The sequence below is a fragment of the Microtus pennsylvanicus genome, chromosome 2 (assembly GCF_037038515.1).
Source record: "Microtus pennsylvanicus isolate mMicPen1 chromosome 2, mMicPen1.hap1, whole genome shotgun sequence".
NCBI classification, from domain to species: Eukaryota; Metazoa; Chordata; class Mammalia; order Rodentia; family Cricetidae; genus Microtus; species Microtus pennsylvanicus.
The window spans coordinates 122,974,533-122,988,111 of NC_134580.1; the positions used below are offsets into that span (position 1 = coordinate 122,974,533).

At 42.2% G+C, this 13,579-nt stretch overlaps 1 protein-coding gene across 3 annotated transcripts in view; it reads left to right on the forward strand.

Moving 5' to 3' along the window:
* Cfap61 (cilia and flagella associated protein 61) overlaps nucleotides 1–13,579 on the forward strand; it is a 270,585-nt gene that overhangs the window by 96,864 nt on the left and 160,142 nt on the right. For all 3 annotated transcript variants that reach the window (XM_075962374.1, XM_075962373.1, XM_075962375.1), the window contains exons 14-15: nucleotides 8,925–9,051; nucleotides 11,418–11,495. In XM_075962374.1, coding sequence (XP_075818489.1) covers nucleotides 8,925–9,051; nucleotides 11,418–11,495 — 205 coding nt within the window. The remainder of the gene's footprint in view (nucleotides 1–8,924; nucleotides 9,052–11,417; nucleotides 11,496–13,579) is intronic.

A 13,579-nucleotide genomic window follows, 5' to 3' on the forward strand; every position in this document is an offset into this window, starting at 1 on the left:
GTTTCTTTCCTTTCTTCTGCTGTGGCCTCTCCTGTGTCTGCTCCATCTGCAGTTGGCTCTTATCACATTGGCATGGCTGCACCATTCTGGGCTGGCATCCATGTAGCACCACGGCGGGAAGGTAACAGGCTAATCGTGTGCTTTCGGTTCCAAAGGCCCGCGGCGGAGCTCCTCATTCATCTGATAGAACATGCAGCATCAACCGTGTGCTTGTGCCAGTTCTAACCCAGGTGCTGGGCAAACATAAGTGACCCAGACAGACAGAAGTCCTGACTCTCATGGGGTCTGCATTCTAAGCCAGACAAGGAAGACACAAATAAAGGAAAGAGATGAACTAGATAGTGGGTACATGAGGAGAAACGAGACGAGTACAGCGTGTGGCTAAGTGCCCGATGGGGAGGGACCGCTGTCTTCACAAGGTGCACGGGAGAGGTGGCCTTGAGCAGAGGCACGACAGAGGCGAGGAGGGAGCCATGAGGGGACAGCAAGGACACAAGTCCCTGACATGTTCTCTTTTTATACCATGGTTTTTGCTTTCCTTCCCTTGACATTTGGAATGGATTGCTCCTGCTTTTATGTTGGGTTACTTTAAATTTCATGACCCCATGTTCTGGTCCCCTACCTAATTTCCTTCTTTGTCCCCTGGGAAATTATATTTGTTTCTATCATCTGCCCTCTGGCCATGCTAGTGAGCACGGACACAGATAACTCATCTGCTTGTTAGGGAGGGCCACCTCTTCTGTCAACAGATCCCACACCCCTCACTCCCTCTCATTCTCTTATGATACCGGACGGGTCTTTAAATGAAAATATTTCACTTGTATACTAATTACAAAGTTGTTTCCAAAGGTAGCCCTGGGTTTCATGTCATATAATAGATTGCTTTCTTACATTCCCTGGCTTGCCCATTCTTATTTGCCCGCTGGCCTTTCTTCTTATCCCATCGTCAATGCAGAACACATCTGGTTGACCTGGTAGCCCATTCCCTCTTGCTACCTTTCCATGCTGTGCTTTTCTGAAATCTGACATTTTTCCTTCACAGGAAGATATAGCATACTTACTCATCCAACTCATATTTACTGTGCTAGAAACACTTCACTTCTTGGCTAGGTCATACAGCCACTGTCAACATTACTCAGTAAATAAAGATGGCCTTCAGTGGTCCGCCTCCGAGAGAATCTGCCCTTCAATAGATTTGTTGTATTTGCTTTTCTGCAAGTGGCTCCTACTTGTTTTGTTGCCATTTTTTATCCTGTGATGTCATCGTCTTACTCACTTCAGGCTTGCGTTATCATGGCCGGTGGATGGTGAGATCAAATCTGTCCTTTGTTCCTTGTGCCCTTAATGGGCTTCGTTGAGTAGAATGCAATAGCAAGTTTGTCTGCTGGGGCCATTTTTGTTTGGGGCATGGTTGCTCTCTTGTTTGTGCATGGCTCACAGTGAAGTCTTGCTGATTGTGGAGCTGTGTGAGGACGTTCGGCGAGGCTCAGGTCGCCTATTCTTCATTACATCTTTTGTGTCCCTTGATTGGCACCAAATTTGCCCAATTTTCTATGAGACAGTAACTGGAAAGACACACAAATATGTAGTTTCTAAAAGCCTTCATTCAGTTTGAAATAGAAGAGGATACATAGTAAATCTTTTTTCTTTTCATACATTATTTTTCATTTTTTTATGTGTATAGTCAAACTGAATATCTCAAATTCTGGCTTTTAAAGCCAGATTTACTTTTATATTTTGTTCTGTTTTTAAGGAGATGGATAGAACATCTTGTGGTGAAAACAGGTAACCAAGACGGAAAAACTTGTAATCCCCAATGTGATAGATAAGGAAAAGTATCACTAATCTCGACCTTGAGTCAGGGTGCCCAAGAATTGTTTTGAACCCCGAAGAAAAGGATAGTTATGATCATTATGGTCACTGAGTGTGCAGCTGTCTCTGGAAAGGTCGTGGAAGGCAGAAACAAAACAGAACAACCCAAGTGTTCTCCTTCCAGGTTGTACATAGCCAGGCTGAAAGAACAGGCCCTCGATAGTGGTTGTGATGAAAAGGAGAAGGTTCTCGGAGCTTATGGAGAGTTGAAGTAGAATGACTCTTAGGCACATCCAGTGAACCACTATTTTCTGCAGCCCTGGAGACACTCCAGATGTTTCAGAGCCTTTTGTGACTGGTTGATGGAATGAACAATTTTTAGTAATGTCAATTTAATGATTGAGTTTTAGACAAATACATTTTAATTGGAAGCTTGCTCACTTTTCATGTTTTCTAAATGCTCCGGTCAGTTTTTGTACAGAAGTGATTAGGATGTGCACCCATGCCACATTTTGTTTCCTTTCTGCCAGTCATAGGCCTCCCGTCTCATTCCAGTTAAACCCAAAGCAAACAGGCCACCTGCTGTCGCCAGAACCAGAAACAATGCAGAGGCCCCTGTGCCCTAAATCTATCTCCGCTTATTGTTCTGTTTTGAGTCAGGGTCTCACTACTGGCCTGGAACTCTCAGTCTTCCAATCTCAGCCTTCTGAGTACAGATGTGTACTCTGCATCCCTCTCCCTCCTCTTCCCCTCCCCTCCTCATCTTCCTGAGTTAAAAACTTCTGTAAAATAGCTCTTGGGGGCCTGTAGATAGCAGTCAATAAATTGGTGAAACAGTTTAGCAGTGACACAAACACTGGCTAAATCCCCAGAACCCAAGTCAGATGATCCCAGCTCCAGGGAGGCAGAGACAGCAGTGGTCAAGGCTTAAAAGCCAGCCAGGTCAATTTAACTGCTGAGCTTGTTACCAGTGAGAGACCCAGGCTCAAAGGAGGTAAATGATTATCTTGAGGGATAAATATAAGGCAGGCATGTGGAACAGCTCCACCCATGAAAAATACACTGTGAGTATATTAGTATTTTTAATTTTCTAATAGGCATATTAATGTACAAATTTAAACTAGGCACAACTAAATTTCAGTATTTATCATATAACCTATTACATACACAACTTTGTTCAATGTATGCTCAGCATGAAAGCATTGAGCTGTTTTGTAGTCTTGTGAATCAAAACCCAGTTGACAGAGTACCAATAAAGTTTGAGTAGCCACATTTCAAGCAACTAGAGAGTCCTGTGTCAGGCAGAGTTGCCCACACCTCCTCCTGCTGAAATTTTAGGATCATATAAAGATTGTCAAGTATTCCTCTTTGCTGAATATAAATAACAGTCACGTGAGCTTCTTGGTATAATGCAAAAAGGCTGTGTCACCCGATCCTATTTCTGTGGATAGAGGAGAGAAATGATGTCTGTGATTTGTGACACCTGAGAAAAAACTTCAAGTCCCATTGAGCCCTTACTCAGTGCCACTGTAGGCTAGGAGAAGCCCTGGCTTTCAAAGTAGGCCTGAGCTGGAAGCTGGGAGCTGGGAGGAAGGTATTTGTACTGGCCAGTTTTATGACAACCGGACCCAAGCTAGTATCATCAGAGAGGAGGGAGAGTCAGTGGAGAAAATGTCTCTTTAAGATCAGTCTGCTGGCAAGCCTGTGTCGGTGGCCCACTGTAGGGGGCGCCACTCCTAGGCTGGTGATCCTGGCTTCTGTAAGAAAGCAGGCTGGGTAAACCATAAGGAGCAAGGCAGTAAGCAGCACTCCTCCATGGCCTCTGCACAAGCTCTTATCTCCAGTTCTTGCTTTCATTGAGTTCCTGTCCTGACTTCTTTTAATGATGAACAGTGACATGGAAGCCTACGACAAATAAACCCCTTCTTCTCGGAGTTGCTTTTGGTCACTGTGTTTCATGACAGCGACAGAAACCCTAACTATGACAGTTATTCGTATTCCTTTACTTTTCTGCTCCCGCTGCGCACTTTATAATTTCAACACTTATCATAGTCATAAAGGCATGCCATAAGCATGGGACGCTCTGACTGTTTCCACCCAGGCTGTGTAATTCATTCCCTTGGCAGCCGCTGTCCATCGCGAGCTGTTCTAGCTATAGCGTTGCAGCAGAGGCAGGGATTTTGTCTTTGAACTCATGTTCTAATAGACAGGGAGGAATGACCCACAAAGCAAAGAGAAGGGAAGAAGTGCGCAGAGAGAAATAGGACGGAGAATGTGCGGGGTCAGAGCTAGGTGGCATAGCTCCTACAGCGATGTCCGTATACACCGTTGGTATCCAGGTAGGTCTGGGTTCACCGAGCTGAGAGGTGAGGGTTTCGGGTGAGAAGTGATGAGGGAGCACAAGGGTTGAGTTTGGGGACTAGTACAGGGTCTGAAAGGTGAGGCAGGGAAAGAAAGAAGCCCACAATTTGGAGACAGGTTAGAGGTGCAAGATCTAGAGAGAGTGTGAAGAAAAGACCCAGGAGAGGAGACTGGTTGGAGTCCTCGAAGCCACTCTGTGATTTTGGCTTGTCACTCAGCGCAGTGGGCAAGATAACTGATGTTCTCGCCCAGGGTCTGTGGATGGAGTCGAGGTGGAAAATCACATCCTTGATTTTCACAAAGCTGTACTTGAAAACCAGCGTCTCTCTCCATTGTGAAAGGAGGCAGCAGTCCACAGTGGTGTCGCCAGCCCCTGCTGCTTCCTCCTCGTTTTCCTTCAATACTGCAGCTTCGGATATCTGCAGTTGTCGCTCATTACTTATGCGCACCAGTGCAAAATATTAGAGCAATCAATAGACCGCTGCTTAATCACAATGATTTAAGTTCACCTGTTGTCATTCTCTGTGTCTTGTTTTAGACACTCAGAAATGGTATTCTGAGAAGAGCCTCGGGCATAAGAGGCCATGAACTCCGTCATTACTGGGATTAGCACTGTAGAGTCAGGCGCTAGGACTCGGGATTTTAGAGGCATCACCCTGGCATCTCTGTTGAGGATGGGTTGGGGGAGCTAGGGGGAGCATGCCGAGACATGGGGTGCTCCTGTTGTAGCATCCCAGCGGTGGAGTAGGGATAGCCGGGGTGAGTGATGGAAATGGTTGGAGTCAGGTGTATTTTTAAAGGGCCAGTCCATCTGGCGTGTGGTTGAGATGGGGTATGCAGGAATGCCGAGAGGAAGCTGGTGATTCGGGCCTCAGCTGCTGGAATACAGAGCTGCTGCCCACTCAGATGGAAAGGGGCCACGGATGCCAAGTTTGCTCACGTTGAGGCAGTAGCATCCTTCAGATTAAGCGTATCCAAATTTTGTACAATATTTCACATCATTTTCTATTAATTTTCACTTCAGGAACCTGAAGCTGTTTTGGCAGAAACCTGGTGACTTGGCATTGTTCTCTACTGAGATTTTACTTTATCAAATAAAAGTTAATTTTCTCATAGGGACTTCAGCCTTAAATGCTAATTCATCTGCTGCTTATGTAACCACATCGTTTTGGTTTGACTATTAGTGGCCATTGCTATTCCCTTCTTTGCCTTTTTTTTATTTATTTATTATATATACAACATTCTGCCTCCATGTATGCCCACATGCCAGAGGAGGGTGCCAGATCTCAGTACAGATGGTTGTGAGCCACCATGTGGTTGCTGGGAATTGAACTCAGGACCTCTGGAAGAACAGCCAGTGCTCTTAACCGCTAAGCCATCTCTCCAGCCCCTTCTTTGCCTTTTTAACTTTCTTTGATATTTCATACATATATACACATAGACTGTCATGCATACAATAATAGCTTATTGAGATGCAAGTAATATAGCCCAATGTTCTCGCTTAATTGAATAATTTCGTGGTTCTTAGTGGATATACAATGTTGTGCAACCATCATCTCTGTCTATTTTCATTTTTTGTAACCTCTTAGCCTACCCAAGCCCACTGAATAGTCAACTGGTCACCTTGTCCCCACAGCTGACCAGTGTCCTTTCTACCTCTATAAACTTGCCTATTCTGGACCTTTCATAAAAATGAAACAGCACAATGTGTAATGTTTTACACATGACCTTTGTCACATGTAACATACCTTACCACTTCTTTCCCTTCCGTGGCTGAATAACTCCACTGTGTACATATGCTGTGTTCTAAGCATGTATCAGTTTATAGACATTAGGTTTTCCTTTGGGGTGTTGTGACCAAGGTGTTATGGACATTTTGTAAGACATTGTTTTCATTCTTCTATTTCCCTAATACATTTGGCCTTTTTTTAAAAAAAAACATTTACACCTTTAATCTATCAGAACTAGATTATTGGGCAAACTGTTCATATCAGAGCCAAGTTCTCATCTTTGTCTTCAAGATTGCTTAGAATTGTGATTGAGGTGATAGTAATTGATCAGGTTTTAACCAGATCATTGTACACATATATATCCTTGCAAATAAACCATTTTCTTTATAACATGTAACCATGCATTACAATTTAAGCACAGATATTTGTTGTATGAGGCTGCTTGTTTGTTTCTGGCTGCTCAGCCCCAAAATAACCACACAGAAACTGCATTAATTAAATCACTGCTTGGCCTATTAGCTCTAACTTCTTATTGACTAGCTTTTACATCTTAATTTAGCCCATTTCCATTATTTTATATTTTACCACGAGGCTCATGGCCTACTGGCAAGGTTCCCGCATGTCCATCTCCAGTGGTGGCTCCATGGCTTCCCCATGACTCCGCCTCCTTTCTTCCAGCATTCAGTTTAGTTTTCCCTGCCTAGCTCTACTCTTCCCTATCACAGGCCTAAGACAGTTTTTTTTTATTAACCAATGGTATTCACAGCACACAGAGGGGAATCCCATATCAGATGTTCACCACAAATAAGAGTTAATTAAGTTAGAATTGTTTATTATTAAGATGAGTAACATTGATCTGTTTAGTAATAAAACTGAGTAGAGAGAGCAAGATATAAGGTTATTTATATGACACACAGACCCATTACAAAATAAAAATATGGAACTTGTCTGGATGTGAGGAGCAAAATTTTCTTTCTATGGGATGACTGTTCTAATCCTTGGCACACTTTACCCCAAGATAAACTAAAATTATTTTATTTTATTAAAATAAAAACAGCATGGGTAAGGTCACCAACCATAGGTAGCCTGACTCTGCTTACCAAGGGAGGGAACCGTGACCAGAGAGACTCCACAGGTCATGCACCCGATCCGCAACTTTCTCCATGTCTATGCCCTATCCCCCACTTCAGGTAAACGATGGCTTTAGCCACGTCTTTGCCGCACCCTTCACATGCTCTCCATCCGATGTCCAAGGTAGATCTCGGGTGTCACTATTTACAAAGAGAGGTGTTAGTGAGGATGGGGTGGTGAAGTAGGGAGCAGGTGGGAGGAGACTCATCAATGAACAGACAGTAGGAAGTGAGAATCGAGTATAAGCCATGGCCCCTAACCCCTAGACTCACTAACCCCTAAGTCCTTTTGTCTCACTAAACTTTGCTTAAAGACACAAAATTACAGGTGAACATGTTAAGAGTCCTAAGATGTCGACCTCAGAGAAATAAGCTCCAAAGATGAGACCCTTTACTAGGTGCAACTTTGGCCAGCTCTGTAGGGAGCATTCACAGAAAACCAACCCCAGGCATTGTAACTTCTCCAGCATGAAACATTTCTTTTGTTTTTAATTTGGGAGAGATTGTAAGAGCCAGAGAACCAGAAAGTCTGCAATGAGATCATGTTTCCTAGAAATGATGGAAGCTACATCCATGGACCTCGACAACATGGCTGCTTAAATAAAACCTGAAAGATGAAGATGCTGATAGTCAGGCTATTGTGGAAGGGGGAAATGTCAGAAGCTCCTCCCCCCAGATAAAGCTATAGGCAACTCATTAATGACAGCAGAGAAGAGAGAATTAGCATCTCCCAAGGATGAGCCCCTTATTGGTTATCCAACTCCAAGTGGTCATCTCTGAAATCATACACATACACACAATACTAAATGGACTCAACAGGTCATACTTGACGTGGGAGTGTCATATATCAATCTGTTGATTTCATTGGTTAAGCAATAAAGAAACTGCTTGGTCCTCATAGGTTAAAACATAGGTGGGAGGAGTAAACAGAACAGAATGCTGGGAGGAAGAGGAAGTAAGCGCAGAGACGCCATGCTCCCCTCTCCTGGGCAGACACACGCGATGAAGCTCCGACCCAGGATGGATGTAGGCTAGAATCTCCCTGGTAAGCCACCTCGTGGGCTACACAGATTATAAGAAATGGCTAGTCCAGGTGCGAGACTTAGCCTAGAAGAGGCTAGATAGAAATGGGCCAAGCAGTGTTTAAATGAATACAGTTTGTGTGTTGTTATTTCGGGCATAAGCTAGCAGGCGGCTGGGGTGCTGGGGACGCAGCCCCGCCACTCCTATTACAACACATACTTATGTAACTATGTATTTGTACGTATGCATAAAAGCAACAAAAAAGTGGCAGTGAATTTGAGAGTGAGCAACTGTGTTTGGAGGTACATAGAATGGGTGGGAGGGAGGAAAGGAAAAGAAAATAGTTATGTAATAATTTTAAATTTGTTTTTTTAAATTTGGGAGAGGCATTTTAACTCTCTGTATGCAATGTGAAATAAAGTATGCCGAATATTTTAAATTATATGTGCTAAATTATAAGTATTTGCCAGATGGTGGTGGCACACGCCTTCAATCCCAGCACTCAGGAGGCAGAGTCAGGCAGATCTCTGTGAGTCTGAGGCCAGCCTAGTCTATAGGAGCTAGTTCCCGGACAGGCTCCAAAGCTACAGAGAAGCCCTGTCTCAAAAAACTGAAAAAATTATATTTATTTAAATTATATATACTTAAAATGTAACTTTGTGTTGTCATTGGTTTGTAATATCAATGATTTTATTCTTTGTACTTTTTGCTTACTTTTAGGTATTCTTGAATGAGGAGAGTTATTTTTATAAACTTTTATCTATGTAACCTTAATGTTACATAGATATACATTATCAGATATTATTTTATGTAAGTGTGATATTATTTTAGTATTATAACCAAGAAACCTATCTCTGTTCTTGTCCAGGTCCATTAAGATAAGATTAGCCACTTCTGCGGATACTATCGGTGTTGAAAACCTTGTCAGCACCCTCGTGCTGAGTAGGCAGATACTGGATGATTTCTCCCAGTACATTGAGGCTTGCAGAGATCCCGTAAGTACTGCTGGTGGTTGCTGTAGCCTCATTTTCCCGGGCCTTAGGGACCATTATGACCCATGAAGGTTTGGGTCTGAAGCTTCCTTGAGCATCACTTAGTGAATCCTGTTGGGGGTGAGGAGCATCAGAGGTGGGGTGAGGGGTTGACATATCTGCCTGTCACCATGGAATGACAGCTTAGGAATCCATGGTATCTGATGTCTGGTCCAGGAGCAGTGGGCACCAGACTTAGGGTAATGGAGCTCTATTTTAGTTGCGTTAGATGGTGAACCTAGGCAGGACCTTTTCTGAGCTAGCTTGAGGTTTCAAGGGCTAGATATAAGGATGATCCTCTGTGGTCAATCTTTGACCTTCTCTAGCATAATAACCTGTATGTGAGCCATGGAAAAAAAAAACAGGCTGGTGTCCGTCTACATGTTAACACTGAGTGAGGCTGGTGTCAGCCTACATGTTAACCCTGAGGCCTTAGTGACTGCCAGTTGACGTCACTAGACATGCAGTTAGCCAAGAGGTTGCAGATGCATGCCGCAACTTATCCAACATGCTTGATTTTGAAATGATTTTTATCATTCTGTGACCAAGAAACATTTTAGTGGGTTTTACAATTGAAATACCCTATGTACATTTGGCCTGTTTCTGGACAGAGACTGTCCCCACTTGTCGCTGGTCCCCTCAAAACTCCATTCAGAAACTTTTCCCCAGGTTAATACCTCTGCTTCTAAAATCAGAAATTAGTTAAAACTGCTTCTGAGATTTATGGAAAGAAAATCATACAGTTTTTTTTCCTGGTGTGGAATGCCTTTCCTCAGCAATATGCTTGTGAGATTTGTTTGCATTATGACAAAATTATTTCCTCACATGACTGTTTGTGGGCCCACAGTTATCTCTTCATTTAGATCAGAAGGGGAAGCTAGAAGCAGTTTAAGGAAGAGCCTTGATGAAGCAATAACATGTTTAATTCTGTCGAATCGCCACACTTGAGATTGGATTTCAGCATTCTGCGACATGTCTCTGGTGCATCCTGAAGCATGCTGGGTGTTTGAGGAGAAAAACCGCCTCAACCGATGCATGAAATGCGCTTGGGCCAACTGCCATTTCTTTTATAGAATTCCATTTTCACTTGAAAAAAGAAAAACTGCTCTTTTTTTGGACTTGGGTATTTAACTAGCCTTTCTTTAAAATTAATAACACGAGCCTGTCGACCTGATAAAACGAGAATCACTTGCCCCCTGTGATAAGATCTAGTCAGGAAAGAAAATAGAAAATGAGAAAATCAGTAGCTGCCATCATGAACTTGATAGTTGTGCAATGCCTAGGGCAACGTTTCCGATGACATCAGTGACGTCATGAGATTGGGAAATCTGGGTAGCTTGATGAGTCAGTTTTTTCTAATTAACAGTGTACAGTGTTATCAAAGCATACGTGAGTAAATGTGTAAGAGTCAGTAGAAACAAACGCTTGGGTTTTAGCGCAGTAGTGCATACAGTGTTCATCAGCAGGGCTGTCGGATGATGCGTTGCAGCTAGCTCCAGGCACTACCAGCTGTGGAGTCTCAGAGGCTAGCCACAGTTCCCTGGAAAGATGCCTGGATGCTTGTCTTCTCTAGCTATATGTTGTGAAGGCAGATGAGATTTTTCATATATTTGCATCAAACAGCATGTTGCAGCAGGTTGGCTATAAAAGCAGATGTGCAGATTCTGCTGTCCACTAAGCCAGATCAAAGAGATTTGCAAAAGCAGAAAACAATGTCACTCGAAATATTTGTGTTTAGGAAAATATAAGGTTTCTTTTGGTGAAAAAAATAAAATTTATGTCTAAAAATTGTTTTACGTAAAATATATATTTTATGTAAAAATAAAATAAAATCATTATTGCTTTTAAATAAAACAGCTAGTTTAAATTTTCATTTTACTAGTGAATTTTTAAAGCAAACTCATGTCCTTTCAGCTTTAATTTCTAGTAGGAATTTCTTTGGAGTCCTCACTGAGTTGATGTCCTAAGGTCATAAAAGTTGGGAAGCGCTTGTGTATTGTAGAAGCAGCTTCTGTGTAAAAGGGACTGAGGTTTGAATCGTGGACTCACGCCTCATGAGCGCACTCACCCAGTTTCCTAAGCCTCGTTGTCTTGTAAATAAAATAGATGGGATAATAATTCTGGCATCAGAGCGTGGGGCTGACGATGAAGCGAGCCTTGAGCGTAGCACCTGGGGTTGTAAATGTTGCCGAGTGTTGGTTCTGTTACCGTGGTGACTGCAGCTGAGGCTGGTGACTGCATCCCAGTCATGGATGCCCCAGGGGCTGATTTCAGAGACCTTGGTGGTGATGCTCTCCAGGGTCTTAACAAAATGCCCCTTACCTTTGCAGGATGGAACAGCTCTGCAGGTGTTTGTAGCTGAAGTTGCAAACCAGATAGTTGGCATTGCCGTGATCAGACAAGAAATGGTAAGTTAGGAAGCCGCCATTCATTGTGATTGTGACTTTCTATATATCCACGAATCATCCAGCACACGGTGCCTCTTTGAAGGTTTTTACTTTTACTTAACGTGAATGAATCCTGTCCCTAAAGTGTCTGGTCATGAACCTGTCTCCCACTTGGCAGCCTTTCGAGACTCTCTTTTTTTTTTTTAAGTTAAAAATGTTTGAAATTGTCAGATGGAGTTTTGTGCAACTTTTATCCCAGCCTTGATAGGAGGAGGGAGGACAGGGAAACTGAGGTGTCTATATCTGGCTGAGCTCACACTTAACCCACTAGGCTTTTAAATGTGGTCTTTTCTCCAGGGTGCTCTCTCTGTGGATTGCTGGGACCAGTCTTCCACCTAGTCCACTCACCGAGGCCACTAATGGTTTGCAGTCCCTGCTAATTTCCTTACACCCTCCTCATCTCTGTAAATACTCCCTTTCATGAGCCTCCCTCCAACTATTCTAATTTGAACATACCATCTGTCTCCTGCTATGACCCTTCCCCCATATACTCTAAGACATTCATGATTTTTTCTACATATTTTATAATTTTTTTCTCGGTACTATATGTAGATACCTCTTCTTGTACTTTCTAGATGTTTGCTTTACGATATAGGAAGACCACAAAGTTTTGTATATTAATCTTGTACTCAATTACCCTTTCTTTTTCACTCTGAGAGTTTAAACAATAGCTATCCACAAACCCAGCTCTATAGAAGGTACTTTTATTTTATTTTTTTTGTATGTTAAGACTTCCCTTGTGGCCAAGTATATGGTCAATTTTGGAGAAGGCTCCATGAGTTACTGAGAAGGTATATTCTTTTGTCTTTGGGTGAAGATATCTGTTAGGTCCATTTGAATCATAATGTTTGTTAGTTCTATTATTTCTCTGCTTAATTTCTGTCTGATAGACCTGTCCATTGGTGAGAGTGGGGTGTTAAAGTCTCTCACTATTATTGTGTGAGTTTCAATGTGTGAGTTAAATTTTAGTAATGTTGCTTTTACAAATGTGGGTGTCCTTATATTTGGAGGATAGATGTTCAGAATTGAGACGTCGTTTTGGTGGATTTCCCCTTTGATGAATATGAAGTGTCCTTTTCCATCTCTTTTAATTTGATTGGACATCTATTTTGATAGATATTAGGATAGCTACACCAACTTGGCTTCTTAGGACCATTTGGTTGGAAATCTTTTCCCAACCCTTAACTCTGAGGTAATGTCTATCTTTGATGTTGAGGAGTGTTTCTTGTATGTAGCAGAATAATGATAGATCCTGTTTTCATATCCATTTTATTAGCCTGTATCTTTATATTGGCAAATTGAATCCATTGATATTAAGAGATGTTATTGATCAGTGATTGTTAAATTCTGTTATTTTCTTGTTTTGTTGGTGGTAGTGTGTGTATGTGAGTGTGTGTGTGTGTGTGTGTGTGTGTATTTCCCTTCTTTGTGTTTTGCTGATATGAGATTATTTATTGCCTGTAATTTTGTGGGTGTAGTTAATTTCCTGGTGTTGAAGTTTTCCTTTTAGTAGCTTCTGTAGAGCTGGGTTTGTGGATAGCTATTGTTTAAATTTGACTTTGCCATGAAATATCTTGTTTTTTTCTGTCTCTGATTATTGATGGTTTTGCTGGGCATAGTAGTTTGGGCCTGCAACCTGGACTCTTAGTGTTTTCAAGACACCACTCCAGAGGCCCTTCTGGAATTTAGTGTCTCCATTGATAAGTCAGGTATGATTCTAATATGTCTGCCTTTATATGTTAGTTGGCCTTTTTTCTTTGCTGCTTTTAATTTTATTTCTTTGTTCTGTTGACTCTTCCCAGAATTCTCCTGTTCTCATTGCCCTGCCTCTATTTCCTGCCTGGTCATCCTGCCTATACTTCCTGCCTGGCTATTGGCCAATCAGCATTTTATTAAAAATGATACAAGTGACAGGATAAATGACCATTATCCTACAGCACTCCACCCTTTAAAAAAAAACAAGAACTCTGAATCTAATACCCTTTGTTTAGCTTTACTCCTGACCATTATCCATAACAACTTGTAACCAACATTCTAAACAAAGA